This window comes from Venturia canescens, chromosome 5, assembly GCF_019457755.1.
Source record: "Venturia canescens isolate UGA chromosome 5, ASM1945775v1, whole genome shotgun sequence".
NCBI classification, from domain to species: domain Eukaryota; kingdom Metazoa; phylum Arthropoda; class Insecta; order Hymenoptera; family Ichneumonidae; genus Venturia; species Venturia canescens.
In genome coordinates this window covers 9,211,115-9,234,853 of record NC_057425.1, presented here as the reverse complement: position 1 = coordinate 9,234,853, position 23,739 = coordinate 9,211,115, and the positions used below count along the sequence as shown (strand labels likewise).

The 23,739-nt window shown below is 45.9% G+C and overlaps 1 protein-coding gene across 1 annotated transcript in view; it reads left to right on the top strand.

The window, feature by feature from the left end:
• Positions 1-11,016: 11,016 nt before the first annotated feature.
• The window catches only part of PsGEF (Protostome-specific GEF), a 37,300-nt gene continuing 24,577 nt past the window's right edge, over positions 11,017-23,739 (top strand). The window contains exon 1 of the mRNA XM_043420214.1: positions 11,017-11,321. Coding sequence (XP_043276149.1) covers positions 11,261-11,321 — 61 coding nt within the window. The 5' untranslated portion in view covers positions 11,017-11,260. The remainder of the gene's footprint in view (positions 11,322-23,739) is intronic.

Sequence of the window (23,739 nt, the reverse complement as noted above, 5' to 3'; positions counted from 1 at the left end):
CCCTTTTTTGGTGAAAAAAATTGCATCCTCATGCTTCGTGGCTCGGAGGGCGTTGGATTTTCACACATTTGACGATGAAACTTCGGGAGTGCACGGTGCGAATTGCGCTTTGACGTTTGGGTGGTCGTGAGTCAGTGTTTTTTTCTTTTCAACATTTTTTCTTTCATTCTTCTACATTTTCTGGTTTTTCTCAACTGTTCTCCTGGCGAGGCTGCTTCGATATGTTTTTATTGTTCGTTTGCTCGACGAATGATGATGTCATTGGGAAAAGCGAGCCTGGGAGATGAACTTGAAGATTTTTTGGCCCTCTCGACGAGTGGCTAAAGGGTGTGTTGGGGCGAGCGAAAAAAAGCTTGAAAAAACATCACGGTCACTCGCTGCGCATTTCATTCTCAGAAGTACGAGCGAGCGGAAAAAAATGGATCGAAAAGTGCGAAAGGGGTGAGGAATCGTGTGAACTCTGGAGACTCGAGTGCGATATCCGGGAACGACTGGAGAGAAAGTTTTACAAGAGCGAAAAAAATTGTGTTCGGGGGGGTGAATAGAAAAAACGTCGTGGCTCGAGAAAAAAAACGTTTTTTCCTCGACACTTCCTCGCTGCAACTCTTTCGCCTCATTAGGTTCATCTCACGAATCTTTCTGATGGGATTCCTCGCTCCTTTTCCTCTCCTTTTCTCCTGGCAATAAAAAGAATTCCTTTCCGAGCGATTTCCCGCGGGGGAATCGCACTCCGCGAAACAAAGTACGTGTGAGCGAGCCAAAAAAATAAAAGTGGAGAAAACATGTGCCGAGAATCGGTGATCGCATCTCGAGTCAAACCGAAAATGGAGAAACCTAAAATATCACCCTATAAATAGTTTAAGGAAGCAAATATTAGATTACTGTGGTTATTTCGTAACCACATGATTAAAAAGTAAAAATATGGAAAATTTTATTTCGATCATCATTTCAAAGAATCGTCATCGAAGGTCATCAGAATTCATCAAAAACTGCAGTGATAAACAAAATCAAAAACCCTCAAATCCCTGATTGAAATATTTCAAATTTTCTCCATCTTCTCATGACCATAAACAAAAAAATGCTGGAAAAAGCGTCGATGAAACGAAGATCATAAAACTGCAATTATTAAGATTCGATGAGATTATTTGCCTTTGCATATAATTCCGAAGGTAAACGGTTTGGAAAAATGCTTCCACTCCATCAAACACGATGCTGGCTCTGCCCGATAATAGCAATCGGAACGTTCACCGTGGCCCAACCATTTCGACCATTCAAGCCCGCTCGTATTTTCGTTTTTTTACGTCCCTTCTCACCTCTTCTTTTCACACCTTGTGACGTGACGTGTGTGGATATTTAGAGCCCTTTTTCCTGACGAGAAGCCTCGACGTTGGAGTCTCGAAAGGCGATGAGCCCTTTGGGGTCTTGACAGGCACGCGAATCTATGGGAAGGAGGACGTGGAGTGTGACGTATCACGAGAAAGGCGAAAGGGTGCTTCGTCGATTTAGTCAATAATGCGAGCACTTATTTTCAGAGGCTCCAAAACATTTCAAAGCGTTTCTCCATACCTTTTTCGTCGCTGACGTCCCGTCCGATCGCGCCTCTATTTCGAATCAATAATTTTCGAGCTTGATAAAGAGAAAAAAGCGATGGAAAATGGTGCAAAAGAGGCTAAAATCGTGGTTCGAATCCCCGTTAATTTCAAACAAGCGCACAAACCCCTAAAATCGAGTCTCGAAAGCCCCGAACGCCATTGTCGTCGACTGGCGAATCTCTGCACAACTGTTCCCCGCGTCCGCATTCGAGAAAAAATAAAACACTATAAAAAGCCCTAATCGAGACACACCGGTCTCGACGGACGCGAACTTTTGTCTAGATCTTTTGAAGCGTGAGGCTTTCTGTGCGGGGGATATTTTAATCAATGCAAAGTGGGTGCCGATATGTGAACCGCGTATGGCGTCCATTCGTACGCGGTGCATTTGTCCGCGTCTGCAGCAGCAAAATATCGTCGCGGACTCCCGCGCAGACAAGCCGTTAAACCGAATTTCCATATTCATGTGGCATCTCATTATTTTTTCGTATCGAAAAACAACGTTGAATCGCCAACGTCCGTAGATGTTTTGTGCGTGTGGGGACAACGATATTTTCACTATAAACATGCTCTTTCTCGTGCACGTATGTGGCCTAGCAGGGGGCAGGTGCGAGTCCTGATTCACCGAATCGCCCTCTATGTATTCTACTGTTATTTCGCTCGTTGTGGTGTCCCTTACAACATATGGGGAAGTTTGTGCCAAATCAATCAACGTCCAACGCTGCGAACGTGACAGAGATTTCGCCCCATTTTTGTCGTGCTCGATGAGACCAAAATCGAATTCCGTGATGGACGGGCTTCATTTTTTCGTTCGATTCTCACTCGACGATTATTTTAATCGCACGTTTTCGACGACGAAGAGCCAATGATGGGTCAATTGGTCGAATTTCGTTTACCGAACACCGAGAAACTTCACAGATCTTCTTTCGTCAACGGCGATTTCACCGTCGTGCTGGCCTGGAATCGATTTCGACATCCCGAAGCGAACTTTGTTCGCTGTCACGAATGTGGAACGAGGCAGGAACAGAAGTGGAGAAATGGACAAGAGAGAGAGAGAGAGAGAGAGTAAGAGAAAGGGCGGGAGGGCAAATTAGCTTGATCAAAATCGCCACGAAAGTTTAATCGCGGCAAGGGATCAAACGAGAATTGGGCCTAGTGGTGCGCGCACGTGTGACCTCGCCCCGTTCGTTTCCTGTCCCAATAAATCCACGCCCTTAATGGCTCCCATACATAAACGTGCACGAGGCTGTGTGCATGGAGAAATATGTGTGCGCGCAGGTACAAATACTTTGTAGAGTAATGGAGTGGTCATTGAACTTTAACGCTGAAAATAACAATTAAAAAGCATGACATAAAACAGCTTACACCCGCCGGCTGGCCTCTACATCTCGCTGAGTTTACAAGAGATCTTAGATTATTTCACGAAGCCTGTTTCGATCGACGCACGACCCCTTTTTGCACGAGCCCCGAAAAAGCTGGTGAACGAAATATCGTTATACATGTGTGGTTCGGGGGGACGCCCTTAATCGATTTTTGCCAAAAATTTTTAGTGGATTCTCGCTCTGTTCAGAGATTTGTGGAAGTGAAAGTTTCTGGGAGCGATTAGATGAGATCGAATCTCCAATTCTTCCAATTCGATGTCTCATAAAAAAAACTGTTTGAACGACGTGCGGTTCGCGAGACTCGTAAATTTGGGGCGATTTGAACGTGCACCGTGTGTGTGCGTTGGCTAATTTACGTTCAGCGAATAAACGAGGAGGCGAAACGAGGTGATTTTTCACGAGGAAAACCGAGCGGGACGAATTTGCATGAAAATGCGAAATAAGCTTGCGACGTTGTCCGCACTCGTTCGCGACCTGTAAATATGCGTTTCGAGTCTCATTCGATCGCGCGTTCTCTCTCTCCTTCCCGTGTCGGTTCTCGGATCGGATGCAGCCTGAAAATTACACAAGGGCGAACGCGCACAGGGGGTTGTTTTTTGTTCGTCATTTTTTTCGGAGACTCGTACGCCTCATTAGGTTCGCGGAGCAGAAAAGGCTTCTGGCGAAGGTGCTAGGCTCGAAAAAACGGAGAGAATGGGAAAGAAACGAAGGAGAAAAAATGGGCGCACAGGGAGAAATGAAAAAGTGCGAGTGTACAGGTTTTCACGGGCGAGTGTACGCGCGCGCGCTAAATCTTTCCTCGAGTTTGCTGCGACACGGTGACAGCAATTTCTCTCCACGATCTTTTCGCTCTCACTCGAAAAAACACTCTTCCCGTCCCTCTCGGCTCAACCCCGCTCAGATACGATGGAACAAAGCGCGTTAAGGGTGTGTTTCGAAAGCGAATTGAGAAACTTTTGTGTGTGCGTACGTGCGGCAGGGCGCCGAGGACGAGCCTTCGTGAAGTTAACGAGAAAAAAGGTCTCCGCGGTGAGGCCTGCACTTTCGAGATTGCGCCACCGTCGCCGCGATAAATATTGGATTTTTCAATCGCGCCCTTTTTTACACCCTTTACCACTGACGTGTTTATCTTTGCCGGCACGCACGCACACGGACACTTTTCTCCTTCTCGGCTCACTCGAATCCCACATTTTTCGGTAGCTTTTGTTTTCCCACTGCAATTTCGAGACGTCAAGCATCCCGAAGCCCATTTTTCAGGGAGTCCTCGAAGGGGTTGATATCCGAAGATAGGGCGATTGGGGAAAGGGTGGAAGAAGATCCTCCGAAAAATAATATTTTCTCCGCCTCTTTATTTCTGTGTCCCTCTTGCTTACTCAATTATTTTATCGTCCCAACGCCAACAATGGAAGCAGGATAAATCGTAAATTCCCGATCGCAAAGTACCCCCAACCTGCGGCACATTTTTCTCGAAACAAAAAGTAGCTTAGCGTCCCAAACTGCAGTTCGTTTGATTTTCTTCCTCAATGAATCCCCTTGCTTTATGCGCATGGAAACGATCGAGACAATTCGAGGTCCAGGACTTTTCGTCCCGGACTAAATCTCCGAAGCGGACGAAAAAAATCTCGCGCTAGACCTCCGACTATTTTATTGCAGCCTTTTGGAAGAGGAGACTAAAAATTCGTCGAGGAAAAAAACTTTGACTCCAGTCGTGCCTCTTCGCACGTTCGATTATTCCCAAAAATAAAGCGAGAAAAACATCCCGGAATCATGCGTGTCGTCGTAAATCGTTGTCGAGGAAAGTTAAAAGTGACGCCGCCAACTCCTCCCCCGTCTTCGATCATTTTATTGCGACCTAAGCGTCGAGTACGCGACGGTGTAATAACAAAAAACTGATAAAAGGGACGCCAAAAGTTTGTTTTTTCGTTCCCCTCGATCTCTCAGAAAGCTTGTCGAGCGTATTTTCCAATCGGCTCAGCATAATATTTGGGCATTAATATTCATCTCCGTAGTTTGATCGATCGAACTGAAAATACGATATTCCATCGATATGATAATTTATAAGTGTAAATGGCTTTCGTATGGGAAGTAAAGCGATCGGAGTGTCATTGGAAGCGGCCTGAGGGTCCCCAAACCCTTTTCGAGGACGCCACGAAGCCTCCGCGTGGATGGTTCCTCTAGGAAAAAAGGTACGAGAAATAGGATGTGCAGCACGTGTTCGTAACGATCGCGCGCGCACGGTTAAAAACTTCGTTCTCGGTTCATTGCATGTGCGCGTGCGTGCATGGTTGAAATTTCATTGAAATATGGATGAATGTCTCCAAGTTGAAAACATGCACGTGCGAAAGGGTCAATACCCAGAGTGTCCCGAGATTTGAGCTGGAATTAAGCAGGGGATCGACGCTGGATAATCGAAATTTGAAGAGAAGCGTGTGCGGCTCCGTCGAGCGATGGAATATTAATTAAGGTGCTGGTCGCGATCACGGAGCTGCAGCGACGATCGCGCGAACTCGAAGTTTTTCCAGGACTCTCAACAATTTTCAGATACCATGCGAGCGCGTGGCTTGCGCGAATGGGGATCGAAGCTCGCGATCACGACCCGAATATTCGTTGGCAGGACTCGTCTTACTCGAGCCCCTCGGGGAGATGCTCCTGACAGTGATCTCCTATGGGGGCTTGAGCTAGTTCTCCATTTCCTGACGAACGAGATTTCGTTCACACACGCGCGCGCGTATTCGTGTGTGTGTGTGTGTGGAAGTGCCTGCGAGGCCTGAAAGCCTCGTTTAGTCGCTCGTACGTGAATGCTTTATTTGCATTTAAATCGTCGTGACATCGGCTCGATGTCGTCCAACACGGAGACGGGCTAACGATTCGGGAATAATCAAGCCCTCGTTCTCGATCTTCCCCTCCCTTTTTTTCCCGCGACACGTTTTTTCGATGCCCAGTTTCTTAAGCACTCGACGCAACGATCGGAGGATCTTCTTCAAAGCAAAAAATCTTTAATGCCGAGTATAAATATTGGTGTTGAGGTCATAGGAAAATTTGACGAGATCGTCAAACAGGTGCATGCCTTCGCGCGGGGGCTCATTACGCAGCGCAAGAAGCTTGACGCTCCTTCTCCGAGGGTGAGAGGAATGCTTTTCGTGAATTTTCCTCTCCCCGGTCCAGAACCCCCGCCCCAAATTCATGGCTTACTTTCAACACTTTTTTCTCTTACGATGTTTTCCTCTGCGGGGTGAAAAGTGGATCAAATAGAGCCGTAAGAACGTGGATGAAATGCTCTGCGAGGCGCGAGTCCGTTTTTTCAGCCTCTCGTCCCTCTCGCTCTCCCTCTCGTGGCTCAGGCTTTCGCCTTTCGCAGTGAGAGAAAAAACAGCGCTTTCGGCCCAACGTTCGATGCTGCTCCGGAGGATAATAATCCCGAGAGAATCCGCGCGGGGAAACGAAAGACGAGTGACGGACGTGGGAACCCCACGACCATGCGCCACCTCAAACTGGTACGTGTTACTTTATTCTCATCCACAGACTCACGTACACACTCGCGAGCGTTGTACGCGCGATCTAGATCACGGACAGAAAACTCGTTCCGAGGAAGAGGGTCAAAACAACGGGCGGAAAAGACATTTTGCCCGCGCGCGCGCGCACACACACACACACACACACTTTGATTCTAGTTCTGCTCACAAATCCCTGAAGAATCAACGCGGTTTCAGACTTTTTCCCCTTTTCGTTGATGAACAATGACTCTGAAAAGAGTCGAGTTTTGTCCACAACTTTTTTCATCATTAAACGCGTCCCTGCGACAAATTCCCCGCACGATTTAGTGACTCGCGCAATGAAAAGTGTGTCGTGCGGACTCGTGCCAGTGAAATTCCGGGAAAGCGGAGGATCATCCGTTAAGATTCTGCTCGTATTAATTTCTCGTTACGCTCGATGTTGACCCAGCGAACATTAGCGCGTAACTCAAACACGAGGAATTAGATTGGCAGATGTGCGTGGAATTGAGACACACGCGTCAGTGGAGGGGCGAAGGGCTCGGGGAGAAAACCGAGAAAAAAGGCTCTTCGTGCTAACGGGACGGGACGAAATCTGGGGCACTTTTTCCCCGTTGCACGAGACTTTTATCCCGAAATGTTTTTTTTTTTTTTTCAGAATTTCGAATCAATTCCGCAACTTTGATTTCGAACAATTAAGCCCGACGTTTTGGAGCCTCTCGACCAGGCCCTTGACGCCGTGCTTCGGTGATCGCTGATCGTCGAAACGTCCCGACGGGGCCTCTAATTGGGAAAGAAAAATTTGAAAACAAATGCGGAAAAAAGCGGAAGGATAATCCGTCACCGTTCTCTCGTACAATGAAAAAAGCACGCGAGTCGCCCTCAAAAAGACGAAGGAAGAAAAACGAAGCGAGGATGCGCGTGATGAGAGAAGCTTTCGCTGCTCCGTTGACGATTTTTTCACGAGCTGCGTACGCGTAAGGGTGAAAAAAAGTGAAGAAGCTCGAGCGAGACGAGGGGAGGAGGAACATTTTTTCTTCCACTTTTCCAAAAAAAGCCGATACGTTTCGGTGCGCAAAACTATTTTTCCGTGACCCATTAGCCGCGATTTTGATCGATGATGACGTCCCCCCGCGCGCCTCGAGTAGGCCGAAGAGAGAAGACATAAAAATCGGCAGAGTTAGTTCCACTTCATCGCGATAAAACGTGACGTTTTTATGGAAACCGCAGCAGGAAACTTTCTTATTTTTTTCACGAATGCCAAACTCCCGTCATCAATCCTTTTCCCTTTGCAGCTCTCCCCTCCGAGCCTTATTCACACAAAAAACGTGTTTACTCTCCAGCTACGTTTTTTACAGCCCTTCGCTTTCCTACTTTTAGGTAATGCGTCGGTGAATAATCGATTCACACGAATTCGGCGATCCGACAAACGATAAAATAATGGCGCAGATGAAAGCGAACGAACGACCTGGCCACTCTGGCTCGGCACATTTTTTTCCACTTTTATCGCAATTTCTCCTGTGCCACTTACCATTTTTTCCTCACTTTTTAAGCACTACTAAATGATTATATACGATTGTGTAATTACCGGTAATACGGGGACACGTGTACGTAATTGTTTTTCGTGCGATGACATATGTCAATGTCGTCTCTCGTATCGGGACGCGTGCTCGACGACGCATCGCGCACGAGACATTTTTCCAACACAGACCATTTGCCCGACGACGCATGACCGTTAATCCAAATTCTCCGGAGATAATTTCCACCGGCAGAGTCCATATGTGTAAAGCACGAACAAATTCGAACGGAATGAATGCAGATGCGGGGCCGTGTGCACTTACATTTTTATGATCGCGCGCGCGGACAATTATGCCGAGGCACCCCACGCGACTGGCGGGCCGCTGGCATTGCATTTGGGGTGGATTGTTCACCTTTTTTTTTTAAATTACCTTTTGACGAAGCATTTGGAAATATCGGGCCAATCGGAGCGAATAAAAGCTCGGACAAGAGTCCCGTGGTGGTTCGATCATGGAAGCTTTTCGGGCACTTTTTCTCCGCTCGATTTCCCTAAGAAAATAGTGAAAATTATCATTTGAAAAATCAGCCGGAAAGCTGCTCTGCGAGCCTCGTTCAACGAGTGCGTTCAAACGTTTATTTTCAATGGATAAATACTCGTGGAGGATTCTCATTTGTCGAAATATTCTTACAAGACAAAAGATGTTTATGCGATCGTTAATTTCAAGGTGTCCGCGAGACAATAAATGGGGCGTCTGCAGCTTCGGAATTCGTCACATGCGGGCTTGCTTTCGTAGTTTTCTCTCCGTCGCTCGCACTCTCTCACTTTCATTCTCCCGGTTAAATGTTTATGGATATCTCGTACGAGCCGTAAATAACAAAAATTCTTGGTAGCCGGGAGCGTGGAGTTTAATGCTGTGTGATAAATACCGGTATGAGTTTAAAGAGCGGGATCGCGAACGGAAAATTTTGTCGTTGACGTTGACGTTTCTCGTAGCTGATGCAGCAGCAGCTGTCCCGCATGCATCAGCACGGCGATAGTCACGAACGCGGCAAAGAAGTGCTCGCCGATCCGGCGCACACTTGCGTCAACGTGAATCAATGTGTGTTGCCTCAAAATCTACAGATCCGTCCATCCGTGTGTATAAATTACACATTGAAATATGCGATGGATTTATCCGTGTCGAAAAAGTCGTTCGGAGCTGAGTTTTCCGCCGGGAGTTTCGAGACTTACGCCCTTTTCGTCGTTTCGTGTAATGATGGCTACTTTAACGTGCGAAAAGTGGGAAGAAAAAACGTCGGGGAATAAGAAAAATATTTGCCAAGCTGTGCCCCTCGATCGCGACGTATATGGATCATTCGGCGCCGCGCGGCGGGCACCTGAGGAGGATTTTCTCAAAATAAGGTGACTCGAAATGCGCGCGGTGATGAAAGCAAGAGAGATAGCGATGTGTGCGTCGAGGGAGCTCGCGCGAGAGAAATTTCTCGTGTTAATTCGATCCTGGAGCTGTGCATACAATAAAACTATAAATACAGCGCTGCGCTGGCACGTACAGCGTGCGGGGAAGACGGTGCGAGCGAAGAAAATCCTTCTCTCGGGACTCGAATTTTTCACGATTAAAGGATCGATCCAAACAGAAATGTAAACGTGATGGATATCGGGACCGCATCTTTTTATTGCTGGAGCGCTCGCTTTCCTCGTGAAATCGAGGAAACTCCATTGGGATGTGAGGACCGAGCGGAGTGAAGAGAATCTCGAGAAAATAATGGAGAACGAATCGTTGGTACGAGAAAAATACATTTTTTTAGAGACTCGTAAAAAATTGGAGAAAAAAGGAATCTCGAGAAATGGAATCGATTTGTTAAAAGTCGCTTTGACGAACCACCCATCGCTTGTTTTCACGGTGGGTTTTCTCCGCTTTTCCCCCTGCTGAAAAAGACGACGGGAGCTTGACTTTTTGTAAGAAAAATTGTTATTTTGTTGTTCGGGGGTAGCTCTCTCTCTCTCTCTCTCTCGCGCGCGCTCGAGCGCGATAAACTCTCTTCATTTTCGGGATTCATGGGCGTATTGAGGCTACTTTGTGTCGAGCGCTACAGCGAATATTGAACCTCGTAAAAATTAATCAAACGAGGGAAGAAAAAAGAACGGCGGCTCGCACCCTTGTACAGCTCACCTCCGATCCTAAGCTCTCCGGCCTACATCACATTTTCGTGTTACATTCTCGCACATACGACCATAAAGATTTTTCTTTATGTACACTTTCTATACGCTTTATACAGGTAATGTGCTCTCTGGTCCTCCAGCACGTGACCGAGTTAGAAGTGACGAGTACAAATCGTTTCTGACGTCACGTCAATGGTCCGAGGCGGTAACCCAACATCCATCAAGACCTCGCGGACTCCGTTGGATGCTGGCGAGTCGCAGGGAGAGTTCGCAGCGAATTGAAGAAAAATTCGAACCTATGAATTTCATTAAAGCCTTGTCCCGCCAAAAAAAAACGATGAAACTTCATTCAAAGTCGACTTTTTTTCACAAATTTGAATTAGCTTTGTACGAAGTTTTCGATAATTTGCGCAGTGATCGAAATTCGAAAGGCTTCATAGAAGGATTCATTCCAACGTCATTCTCTCAAACTTTCTCCTCGATATTGTCCCGAAGCATCGAGGCCTGTAATTTCGATCGAAGGAAGCACCACGTGGGCAAGTGAGGAAGCGAGATAAAAGAGAGAAAGAGGGAAGATTGTAATGCAAAAGGGAGATGAAAAAGAGATTAGTCCAGCTATTTATAGGGATGGATCGGTATGAATATCGATTTTCAAGAGGACATGCCATCTGTCAGTTCGAGGCTACACTTTTATTTTATTTCTTTTCACAGTTTTATATATAGATATTCTGTGAGGATAATTCTTTTTGTATATTTAAATGGAAGCAACGAAAATGGACACTGAGAAAAATTGGAGCTTGAATGGATGCGGTGATCGTCGAGGAATCGATCCGTCAAGAGGAGTCCAGTGTCTTCGGGAGATCGAGGGTTTGGCCTTTCTCCGGAGTGAGGGGGTGGTTTTTTGCTCCTGAAAATATGGCCGCTCCAAAATGTGGTTTCCCTCGATATTATTATTCTTTATTCCCATTTCTCTACTTTCTTTTTCCTTTCATATTCGCTACCGATTTTCCAGAGCTCCGAGCATCCTGAACTACATATCGAAACGGTGTTTGAGTAATTGGATCTTTTGACCTCGTACGAGACCGGGTCCTACGACTGGAGGGTGCGCCTCGAAAAAAGATGGGAGTCGGAGGGAGAACGCGCCAGAGATTTAGAGACGGAAAAAATGGATGGAGCGCGGGTGAGTTTTCCTTGATTTATTATCCGCTCGATTTATCCCCGAGTGTATATCCGGAGCGAAAAGCTTGCCGAGGGAGTCTGCGCTCGTCCGGCTTAACAATCGACCAAGACAACGGATTAGCTTTTATTTCTTGAATTTAACGGCCGTAAGATTGCCCAAATATTTTTCCTCCCTTTTCGTCCCTTTGCCATCTCTTTTTCTTCGGTTTTTTTCTCCCAGAGAGACCCGTCTTACGTCGACGTGAATAAGAAACGAGGCTTGCTACGGAACGAACTTTTGTCCCAGCACGAAGACAGAAAGACGGAAACGAGCGACGAAAGAAGCTGGAGCCCTGACAATTCGCACTTCCGGTTCTCTCCTTTTCTCTCTCGCCCTGTCTCCGGCCCTCGCGCACAGCCGATACTCGCTTTTACCTTTGCTCACGACACAACGGATCTTTTATTTTAACCCCGTCTTGTAAAGAGACTCGCAGAGCCCCTCAAAAATATAATAATAGCCGAAAAAACGTATTCGAAGTTAATCGTAGCTCGCTCCTTTCCGAGACTTCTGAGGCCCAACAAATTTCAGGTCCGCCCTCGAGAACTAGCTTCTCGAGTCAGAGTTCAAGCTATACCCGTGTCACTCTAAATTTTAATATCAGAGTTATTAATTCAAAATTGTAAATAAATTTTTCCAACTTATAATTCAAAAAATCACTTTAGAGAGCGCAAAGGGAAATGGATCAAGAAAAAGTTTTAAGGAGGTTGAAGCGTATCTTATGTTAAAACTATTTTCCAACTTTGCACATAAAAATTTTTAAAACAGAAAGCTTAAGACGGTATTAAACTTCGGCGGGATATGCCGATGATTCACCGTCGTGAAATTGAGATATTTATTGTTGAAGTTAGCAATTTTTTGAAAGCTTCCATAAGAGCCCTTGTCATTTTCGACAATTAATACCTCGATTACTAGGCGGTGAAACCTCTTCAAATTTTTCACACATAATTAAGCGCTATTCAAGAAGATTCACGTAAATTTTCAATTCATTATTTTGGAATAATGAAATCTCATGTATTTTTCGTATCATGTCCTATATATATCGCTTCAACTTCCTTAGTAAAAAGGCAAAAGGCTATGACAGGAATGGGCCAAGCCAAGAAGAAACAAAATGCCGAAATAAGCAAACGTGCGAGGTTGTCGAGTGCTCATTACCAATTTCGTTCAATCCTTAACGTAAATTATCTTTATTACAATCGTCTCAAATTTTTCTCCAGACCGTCATTATATACTTCATGTCGTTATTGGGTATGTTTTTTATAAACTTCGTAAAGAAGCGTTCATTCGCTACGTGGAAAGATAAACGATTTTTTACGCATACTTCCTATAATCCTGTTTATTTTTCTTCGTATTTAAAGACATTTGTCTCAATACCCAATAAGACGAACCCTTCAAAATTTAATATGCGTGTGAGTCGACTAGTCATTTAAACTCTGTGTAAACTTCAAGACTTTCTTAAGAAAGTCATTTCGTGCATGAGCTACCTTAAAATCCAAATTTCCCTGACGAATACGAAAAATACCACCGCTCGCGACAGTCTCCAGGAAAACATACATTGTTTGTCGAGCCCAAAAAAATGAGAAAATTAAGTAAAATGTGCGAGAAAAAATGATAAAAAAAATGTTTTTTCTTTTGTCTCTCGAATACCGGCGCGTGGCACGAGGCGATCTCAGCTGCCCAGAGCGGGAAGGCTGTTTTTTCATGATTTTTACGCTCAAGAGAGGAAGAAAAAATCGGCGGGTCGCGTGCGCGCGCGGGAGTCGAGGGTGGAGTATTTACCTCGAAAGTTGGTCACGAGGCGTAAAAGCTGGATCGAGAATCTACCTGGATCGTCTTGAATGGGGCTGAAGAAGATTTGGATTTCTTTTTTCCTTCCTCCAAAGATTCTTCTCGGTGGTGACAGGCTCAAGATCGATCGTCGAGGAAGAGAGAAGGAGAATCTTCCATTTTTCCAGTCCTCAGGATCCTCCCAGGCGCGCGCCGAGTCTCGCCAATCTATAGCTATACATCAATGCCTGCATGAAGTATGTATCGGGTTACGGTTTCGGTCCGACCGCCAAATCGGATCTTGGCAATATCCTGCAAGGAAGATCCAGCAAATCCTCTCATGCGCGGCAGCTCCGAATAATTGCTCGCAGCCAATCCAACGATACATCGAAAATCATTCTTAAAAATCGACTCTCCACCCCTCCGGTAATCCAGGCAAACATTTTCTCCGGTGCATCTGCACTTACTGCAGGAAGATGCGAAAAAAATGGTGCAAAACGACGTCAAAAAGTGTGAACTGCTGAAAACCCAGCGAAAAAGTTGACATTGAAATTCGTTGCACGAACACAAACCCCTCGATCAAAAAGAGTCCCAAAAACTCATTAAAATTCCGTCGACTTTCCAAATTTGGCGAACCACTCGAAGTTGAGATTGACGAGGAAAAAATGGATCCGAGAAAAGTCAACGGGACTCGACGAGAGCATTGTCGTAACGCGAACATTAATTTTTGTAACTTCGCAGAGGGCGAGCCCGGCCAATCGAGTATTTGGAGTGGCCAGCAGAGTCCGAGATACGACGTGTGAGGGAGAGTGCAGAAAAATTAGGTGGCGCACCGCGCCACCAGGAGCTGCGAAAGGGCCCGAGAGCCAGAAAGCCACCCTTACCTGTATCTTCCCTCTTCCTTTTCCATTCTCTTTCTCCGTCCCTCTTTCCGCTCCCCTCCCCCGACCCAAGGCTACATAAGGCCCCGGCTAAAACCCCCACTGCTTCAGTCAAGTTCAAACCGCTGTCGCGACGTGACGTACCGACGATTCGCGCTCGTGAGGTTGCCATGCCACCTCAAATATTCTAGTCCACTCTACTTTTTTCCCATCGTGGAGTGCCCGATAGTTATTATTAATATTAATATTATTATTATTTAAATATTATTATTGTTTTATTGGGAGAAAAAAATTGTTCTGTTTGTTCCATTGATTATTGTAACGAAGGTTCTGTGCTACTGCGTTAAACGTGCCGAGGATTTTTCACCACCATCAATTCTGGATGTTATTATAGTGAATCCGGCAATTAGACAGTGAGTACGCACCGAACAAACTTTTTTTATTTTTCTATCCTCGTCTCTGGGGCGGGGATCAGGCAGGGAAATTTAAATGCCCTTGGGCCTTGGAGACTTTGGAGTCGAATTTGAAATTCGGCTTTCTGTGATTTTTTAATCGAAGTTATAGCATCAGGCGGGTTTCTTTTTTTATTAACACAATTTATTGTGGCTCGTAAGAAATTTTTTGAATTCTTATACAATTTTGCTGATAGAGTAGTAAAAGGGGGTTAGAATGAAACGAAAGAATGGCGGAAAAGCCACGGGGTGGTGCAAAATTTGCAAAATCGATGCAAAACGAAGTCGCGAGCTGTTGAAGCTTCTGATGAATCGTTTCGACCATTTTCCTCATCGATGATTATTTATCTAATTATTTATTAATCACTAGTAATTATAAGTAATTAACAGTTGGGATAATTGAAAATGAGGGAAGAAGATAAAGTAAAACTCCCTCGATGAAATTGAACCGTAAAAATGAATGGATCATCGAAACAATTTGTAAAACCACAATAATAAAGCACATGACCTCGAAACCCCAAACAAAAAGCCCACAAACTTGTCCAACGATGAATTACGCACTTAGAGTTTCCTCCAAAAACAATTACATCGTAAAATTCTCGCCCTCGAACAATTAACTCGACGGTTGCACCGATTAGCAAACGAGTGCGCCGAGCAGACAACCGCCGGAGTGTAAAAAGAAGTAAACTCTCGTGCAATGTTAACTCGAAAAAATGAGGGTCCTCCCCGCCCTTTTGTCTGTTAGGAAAAATGATTTTATACATAAATTCTTAGGAGAAACGGCCACGAGGTTCGTATGCGTAGGGTTTGCGCAGTTTTACCTGTACTTTAAGGCCTTCTATTACGCATGGCTGAAAGGGGTTGAGCGATTTGCCTTCTCCGCCTCCCTTATTCTCTCAGCGTTTCTTTCGACTCTTTTTCTCCGTCTCCCTCTCTCTCTCAACGCGTATTTTCTTCATCTTCATTCTTATTCCCGTTCGCCATAACCGCACTATGCTAATCGGATCGCGATCTGGATTTTTACGAGCCCTGCAACTCCTCACGCACGCATAGAAAACTTGCGTACTGAAAACTCTACATAAGCATGCGCCTCTAAAGTATTGCACAATAGCTCGCGATTAATGCAAGGCTCCGATCACCGCGCTTCGTTCATATTCGCACATATGTTTCACATGCAAATGCCCCTCGAGCCGCGACGAATAATACCATTTTTTTAATCGCCGAAAAAAATCGCGATTCCCATGACTGAATCCTTCGACCCAAAATACCTGCTGGCAAGGAAAAATCAAAAGCGAATTCACCAAGCCATAACTCTCGGTTGCGTGAGATCGATTAATCTCTGCCAGCATTCCAACGATTTCTGGGTGGAAAATTGACTTTTTCGGGCGAACGATCGATCAAAATCGCCGGTTCATTGAGCTTCCCAAAAGCAAACATAGCCAAAAAAACCTTTTTTTTGTGATGCCGACGACGGGGGTCTCCGGTATGGAAATCACAGAATCGGTCCTCGGCGACTTCATTTTTAGTGTTCATCATTCGAGATTAGGATTAAAAATTAAACTGTTTGCATTTTTTCTGTAAGTGTAAGCCTTCGAAAAAATGCAAGTTTTTCGATACCCTTTCGCGCGGTGTACAAGTTTAGGGACGTCCGGGATCGTCTGTAGGCACGACGAAAGGGATCGGTGACGAGAGGCAGCAAGAAAAAGGGAGAAAAATCGTCATACGATTGACTCGAGTCCGTGTCGACAAATTAGGACTGATGAGTGCGTCGTGAGTTCTCGATAAAAAACCTCAAACGTCATTTATCTCCGTGAGTCCAATTTCCACTTGCGTTCACGTTGAAAAAAAGCTTGAGCCACCAGAAAAAAACGAGCGGTGTAAAGGGCCGGAGAGAATCAACCCTTTGCGCCTCCGATCTCTCAACGGTCAGATATCCCAGGAAACGACTGAAGGGTCGACACGTGTTGCTAAGAGTTTTTGATAAATATTTGGGGATCGGAATAAAAAAAGGCTGCAAATGAAAGCTTCAGACGGTACACTTTTTCTACCAGGGACATCATTTTTTCAGGATCGTTGAAATTTCAAATGTCACTGGAGGAATCCTTGCCCAAATCGAGGAAAATACTTTGTCACCCCGAAATCCCGAATGATAAATTTTGAGGAAACGGTTTCTCAGAGTATTGCGACGAAATTCAAAAATGCTTCCACCCTTCAGATCTGAATGAGAAACAAAAAATCTAAAATTACTACAAACGAAATAAAAACGACGAAAATCAGTGAAATTAGATTTAAAAATTTGAAGGTTTCTTGAACATAGAAAAATCGAGATGATCCAAAAATGAACGGCCGTTTCGGAGGCAAAGCAAATTCGAATCGAACCAGCCCCGAGCAGCCTCGCACGATTTCCCATGAAAAAAGGTACAGCCGCACTCTCCTTAATTACTTCGACCGAGAAAATGTTTTCTTCATATTTTTTTTGTCACATCGTTCTCCAGTAACGTTATCCAAGAGCACGAACTTTTCTCATCATTCCGAGCTTCTCGTCGACTCGCTCCACGACACCTTTGTGATTACATCAGCCCTCGCTACGGAGGAACAAAGATTCGTGAAAACTTGACTTCTGGGAGCTGAGTAAACGGTCAAAATGTTTATCTCTGCGCCCCGAAGTCTCAATTAGTTCTGCCAGAAAAAAAAAAGAAGAAGGAAAATCGAAAAAAAGGCAGTAAAACGTAAATTCTATGGGACACAGTAGTTAACAGTCTTTTCATATGAGAATAACAAAAATGTCAAGCACACTATAAAATTGTGTTGTTGAGGGTCTCGGGATAACCACACAATTGGACTAAACGTGTCGTAAAAGTTTAACGACTTTGGGAATAATTTTTCCGGGGTTTCGTCGCCGGACGTTGGCCTCTGCCAGGGAGTAAAGCGTGCGCGCGTGTTCCAAAGAATGGGCGAAAAAAATGAACAAGTGCCAGAGAGCCGATGGTGGTTGAGAATGAAAAAAGGGCCGCGGAGGAGGGGAAAGCTTTGCGAAGACGTTGCCGCGCGAAAAAATGTCGGAAGCAGCCCCGATCCCAAGTACGTTTACGGCGTTCGATACATCTATAGAGACGTTCTTTAGGGCCTACTGATGGAGGGCCTGAGTCCGGGAGATGCTTCAAGGAGAGAGAGAGAGAAAGAGAGAGAAACAAAAGTGGAAAAGGAGAATACGAAGAGAGCGCAAACGCGAAATACATCTGCCCTCAAGGGCTGAAAATCGCTGGAGTGGGAAGGTACCAAAAGCATTCATAGAGAAGATGATGTCACCGAGTCGGAGAATAAACGAAAAAGTTGTCTTTCGATATTTCGACAAAATTCGTCATCCCTCTGGCTCTCTTGTTGATGCGAGAATTTCGAATTAATAACTCTGCCATTAATTTAAAGTGATAACATCTCCAATTGGGAAGTAAAAGTCGACCCAATTTAGACACCCATAAAATACGATCCTTCGGGCATGATCTATCTTAAAAAGATTTGAAATACGAGTTCAGTCTGAACGGAATCGGATCTTGATTCCGTCCGCAGTGCCACCCCTCCCTCGGCGCCCTTGGTCGTCGGTACGAGCATTTCCATAGCTCGTTTCGTCAAGCGCAATTTTTCGTTCCTCGTTTCTTCCCTTCTCGTTTTTCAAAACCCCGGTCCTTTTTTCCGTCGTTCGAACGAGCAATTTCAGACGCCACGAATCGCGGGGATCGTAAAAATATAAAAAAATAGAGAGACCGTAGTAGGCCTCTGCAAGGAGTAGCTTCACAGCGTGAGTCCGTGAGCGAAAAACACAAACGTTAGAAAATAATCGCGCGGGTATAACCGCATGCGAAATTGGACAGTCGAAGCCACAAGGGCGTATCGAGCTTCCATCGAGATCATCTTGAGCCCTTAAGGACCCCAGGGTCGTGTGTTTGCTCTCGTATCAAGAGAGCCATGCGAAAATGTGGTGGGACTGGACGACGAGGTTGAGCAACCTCATTCAAGGACCTTTTTCGCCTTCGGACCTTCGTCCTTTTCTCGCTCTCTCTCTCTCTCTGCTCTCCAGCCTCTCTCATTCTCTGGGTGCGCGCACACGCGCGACCGTTTGCCCGCCCCTTCAAAAGACTCGTTCCAAAGTTGGGACTCTTCTCACTTTCTTTTCACTACAGATGATTTCTTTGCTTCTTCGTACACCCATATGTAAAAATCTTTTCCCCCCTCCCCCCTCGCCGCTCGGTATACGCGAGCATGCTTTTAAACACGTATATCGCGAGTGCAAAACTGGGTTGCCAAAAACAAGTCGCGCCTAAGAGCTCTGAACGTCTAAAGGTGTGACAGGCTCGTAGAATGTGTGTACGCGTTTATAGTGCGAATGGAGAAAGAAAAAGAAGGGAATAGAGAGAGAGAGAGAGAGAGAGAGAAGAGCAGCGACAATTTCGAGCCGGTACAGAAATTTCGTGGCATGGGAACACGCGAGCATTGAGGCAGGTGTGCTGCTCCAAATACACAGCGAGAAAGAGAACGAGGCATGGCTAAGCTCTGTCTCCGCGACGTGTTTCAGAGAGCCGAGAGTCTCGCTATAAATGCCCTTCCGAATTTTCGCTCTCCGTCTCTCTCCGACTCCGCTCATATTTTTCGACCCTCTTGTGCCAAAAAGCGAGCTTCTCTTACGAAAAAAGAGAGAGATGGAGAAGGAGAAAGACTTCTTTGCTCTGAATGCACCTTTGATTGTAGTCGGTTGGGTCCTGCGGGGCCTCCTGGTCCCTCGTACCGTACCCTTCCGTCTCTCTTTTCACCTCTCTCCCGCTAAATTCTAGCCCTCGTAGTGTCATATCCGAGCATACCCGAGCAAACGAAAAGGCTCGAAGGTGCCCATTGGCACATTCAGTGCCAGCCGATTTACGCCCTTTCACTGCGAAACCACCCCAGCAAACTTCTGTGCGGCATAGAAAACATTTCGAGTGCGATAGAAGCCACGCGAGATAAAGAGAGAAATAATATGTGCCACCTCGAAAGGTGCCCTCGTATTATTCAATATACGATATATAAATCAAAAGTTCTCGAATTTTTGCACTATACCGACTAAACAAGTGAGAGAGAAATATCTCACGCACAGGAGCACGCGAACACATCGATTCGTACGTGTAGAGGGTGAAAGAAGAAAAGCTTGAGTGTGTACGCGTCACGTAACCACGTGACCAACTGTACGTAACCAGGGTGCTGGCTTAGCATCAATGGAGAGCATTTTTTCGGTAACGCGCGCGCTCCTTTCGTCATTCTTTAAGACTACCCGCTCGGAAGGAAGCAGGAACCAAGAAATATAATACTCCCTATTGCGGTATACTAGAAATTTGTTGTGCGCCGTGGATATACGTGACAGCCTGGCATTATGTCGCTCCACGCTAGAAATATATAAAATGATACGAGTGCGTGTGTGTGCGAAATTGAGAATTTGTATATACAATTTGAAATATACGCGTCGAATTACAAGCTCTTGGAGAAATAAAGCGAGAGTTAAGTGTTTTTCGAGAGTCGTGAACTCACGCTCGATTTAAGGCAGCGTGACGCGTTTCATTAAATTCCTACTTTGATTCGGTGACAGAGCACTTAAGCCGGTAAGCGTTGTTCGATGAGATCGTGCAAGTTCTCCGATCCTCCGTTGTATCCCGGGACCAGTTCGATTCTCCGGAGTGATTGAATACTGGACTTTGGATGATCGGCCAATGATTAGATGCGATTTGGAAAAACTAGTTTTGCGTATTGTTTAAAGGGGCATTGTTCAACGGCCCGCGAGGCTCCGGGGCTATTCAAAGGTTTTCGATAGGGTTGTTAAGTTCGGTCTTCTCGGATGCGAAAAAAGGGTCGCAGGTACAGTCGAAAGTGGGCACCGATAGAAAAAGAATGAAGAGATGAAAAAAAGGGAGTGAAAGAGAGAGAGAGAGAGAGAGGAGCTCGCTGGTCTCACCTGCCCTCCCCTCGTCCCCCCGCCCCCTCCGAAAGTTCCCTCGACCGCGTCGCTAGTCCCAAAACCGTGACTGGTCCCGCGCCCCGCCAGAGATGTTCCTCACTTTTGGCTCTCTTTCGCCTCTCGTCAGCCCCCATTACAGACTCGATGCTGAAGAGAGAAGAAAAGGGAAAACTCGTTCGACCATAACCGGAGGATCTCGTCCTCGAGAACGCCAAGAAGAGGAGATACTGCTTTGGCTGCTTCTTTCTTATTCTCTTTTTATGTTTCTGCTCCAGGAGACCTTGAAGTCCTTGGGATTCTTCGCGCGCAGACTCCCGCCAGACTCGGTACTCCTTCTCATGGCGTTTTTTTTACCCCCCAGGTATCTCTCTCCTCTCGCCAATCTCGTTTCTAATGCGGCCATATTTCTTTTTCATTCTTTCTTTTCCTCTCGTTTGATTATACACTCGCGGGCTCTTTCATTCCTTTTTTCATTTCTCTCCCCCCCCCCCCCCTTCGTTCCTTACCGCCGTTCTCGCTATCGTCTTTTTATTCAATGTACAAGCACTCTTTTTCTTGTTTTCTTTTATCTCTGAGAATCCTTTGCGGCTCGCGGGCATTGGAGCACGCACGGTTGGGGCTCAGGAAAAAAAACAACGGTTCGCCGCGAACGATCAATCCTCTCGGAATGGCCCATTTTGTTTGCTCGATGCGGATACAGAGAAAGAAATTTTCGAGCACTAACCATCCGACTTATCTAAGAAACGGTCGGTGTTTATTCTTCCTTGATATTTATTCTTGGGGTGAATCCGCGGGGATATAATTTAATGTCTCTTCGTCTTACGAGTTTGCGCACGCTTCAGCATTTTCATCGCAGACTCAATGAAAACTGCATCAGACTCTTGTTATCGATTGCAATAGAAAGAAACTTTAATCTCCGAACTTCGAGTAACGAGCGACAATTTTTGTTGCACAATTCCCAATGAATTTTCGACGTCCCGTTTCTACATGGACGGCTAATATTTTATTGGAGACCCGCTTCTAACTCGAGGAACTAACGAAACTTTTAGTCCTCATTGATTGAAAAAACTGCACGAATTATCGCGGGAGAAAAAGTCCCGGTCGAATCTCAACGCTGTTGCCAGGCCCACGAGCACTTGACCCGAGAGCAGAGTGTTCCATCTCCGCACCCAGCATCCCGACCCGCTCGGCGAGGACAAACTTTGAAAAGTTGCTTCCAAGTAAAAAAAAACGATGAATCGGAGGTCGAAGCGATTCGAAATAATTTACCTGAGTCCAAAGTCTCTCAGGTGCTGGAAGTTACGTAAGCGTGTGCGAGGCCGTTAGAAAGACGAGATAAAGGAAGGTGGTCCGTGGAAGTGGAGAGAAAAAAAGGAGAATCTGAGAGGGTCGTTAGCACCGCGAGCGTAGACAAAAGTTTCAACAGTCTCGACGCTAAGTTCTTCATTGTTTGAGCCTTTCTCCCTCGAGCCCGCGCACATATGCGAAGGCTCACGAACACAAGCGCAAGCGCATCTCCCACGGTCTCTTTAATCGCGTGAGGCTAATTGCGCTTCTCGAAAATGGCAGGAAGAAGAAAAGCGTTGAAAAAAAAGACGACTAAGGGGGTGTCTCGAGGGTGTGTAAGCGATAAGTACGGACGTGTCGACGAAAGAGCGCCGATGAATGACAGCATGACAGTTTCAAACAAATTACACACACACACACACACACACACACACACACACACACACACACACACACACACACACACACACACACACACACAGAACACACAAATATCCGTGAGCGTTTATACAACCGAAGAATAAAGGAGATCGAAACTCGACAACCTGCTTTTCTTCCAACTGTCGTCGCAAGTCTTTCAAAAACTCTCGCTCTTTCACCCCAAGACTTTACTATCTCTTCCTGCTCTCGTTTTCGGCCCTCTTCCTTTCTCCCCCTCGCGCATACTTTTCCTGTGAGAAACACGAGTTTTTTTATTCCAACGGAGTTACGCGTACGTTCGCTAACGCGCACATTTCTGAGCGCCCGTGTTACACACGTTAGCCGTAATAGTTGTATCGGTTTCGAATCAAATTCAACGATCTCAGTCGTTCGTTCTGTCGTTTTCGGGGGGCCGCGAACCGATCTCCGTGTCCTTTTTTCGTCCTGGCCGTCCGCACAAACGGTCCCTCAACCTCGCGTGAGCCCCATCGCGACCCCGCGTTGTCCATCGACGGATAAAGTCTTCGGTTCGCTCGCTCTCTCGCTTCTTTCGATCCGCTATAGAATTTTTCGTGTATAGAATATTGCCGCGTGTGCACGTATACGTGGATGTGCTTATACGCGTATATTTATAGTGGCGCGTACAAAGCTGCTCGAAAAAAGGAACACCAGCCGGAAGAGAGACCCAACGGTCGTTCCTCGCGTACGCTGAGACACATGGCCGTGTACCAACACGAATTTTTATATCCTTTTTATTTCTCCGTCTCCCTCGCTCCCCTTTCCTTCGTCGCGAGTCCTCGGGATACGTGCGACAGGAATATACCTGAGCGCGAATCTCCTTTGAGAATTCAAAGAGCGAGAGGATTTCGCGATCCCAGTTCGGTGCCCCGCTCGCTCCTCGCGCGCCTGTGCCAAATCACTAAACTCGACTCTCGCACCAACACTGGCCCAACGAAACCCGTTTTTCACTGGCAACGTGTATCGTAAATAGGAAGGATGAGAACTCGATGTACACGATCGCGGTCAAGGTGTGGCGCTTGTGGGAATCGTAGCCGCGGAGAGAGCTCTACGAAGGCGCTAAGAAATTCGACCTTTCACGAGTTCCTTCGCTCCCGACTGCGAGAGATTCTCGCTGAAAAATCTTCTGACCCTGTCAATGAAGATTTCTGATTCGAAAAAAAAGTCGCGATCATCTCCCCACATTTTACGACGCTGAACTTTCCAACGTCCAACGAAACGATGTAAAAAACCCTCCATTCATTCCAGTTATTCTCCAATTTCGTTCCCTGCCGAATTTGCAACTCCAAGTTTTTCAACCTGGACCGATGCTCCGTCAAACCAAAAATTCGTGAAGTACAAATGTTTTTTTTCCTTCGCTTCGTTGGACTCGAACGTCGCAAACTTCAGCGCCGTTTTCACGATACCAACTAAATGAAAGCGCTGCTCGTGAAAACACCTCGTCCCTCCACTAATGTGAGAAAAATCTATTTTTAATTTGAAGATTCGTCTAAAGATAGAGAAAACCAGCCGGGATCGTCGCGCGTTCGTTCGTTAGACGACCGTTAGATGTGAGCAGTGCGATTAAAACGGGTTAATTA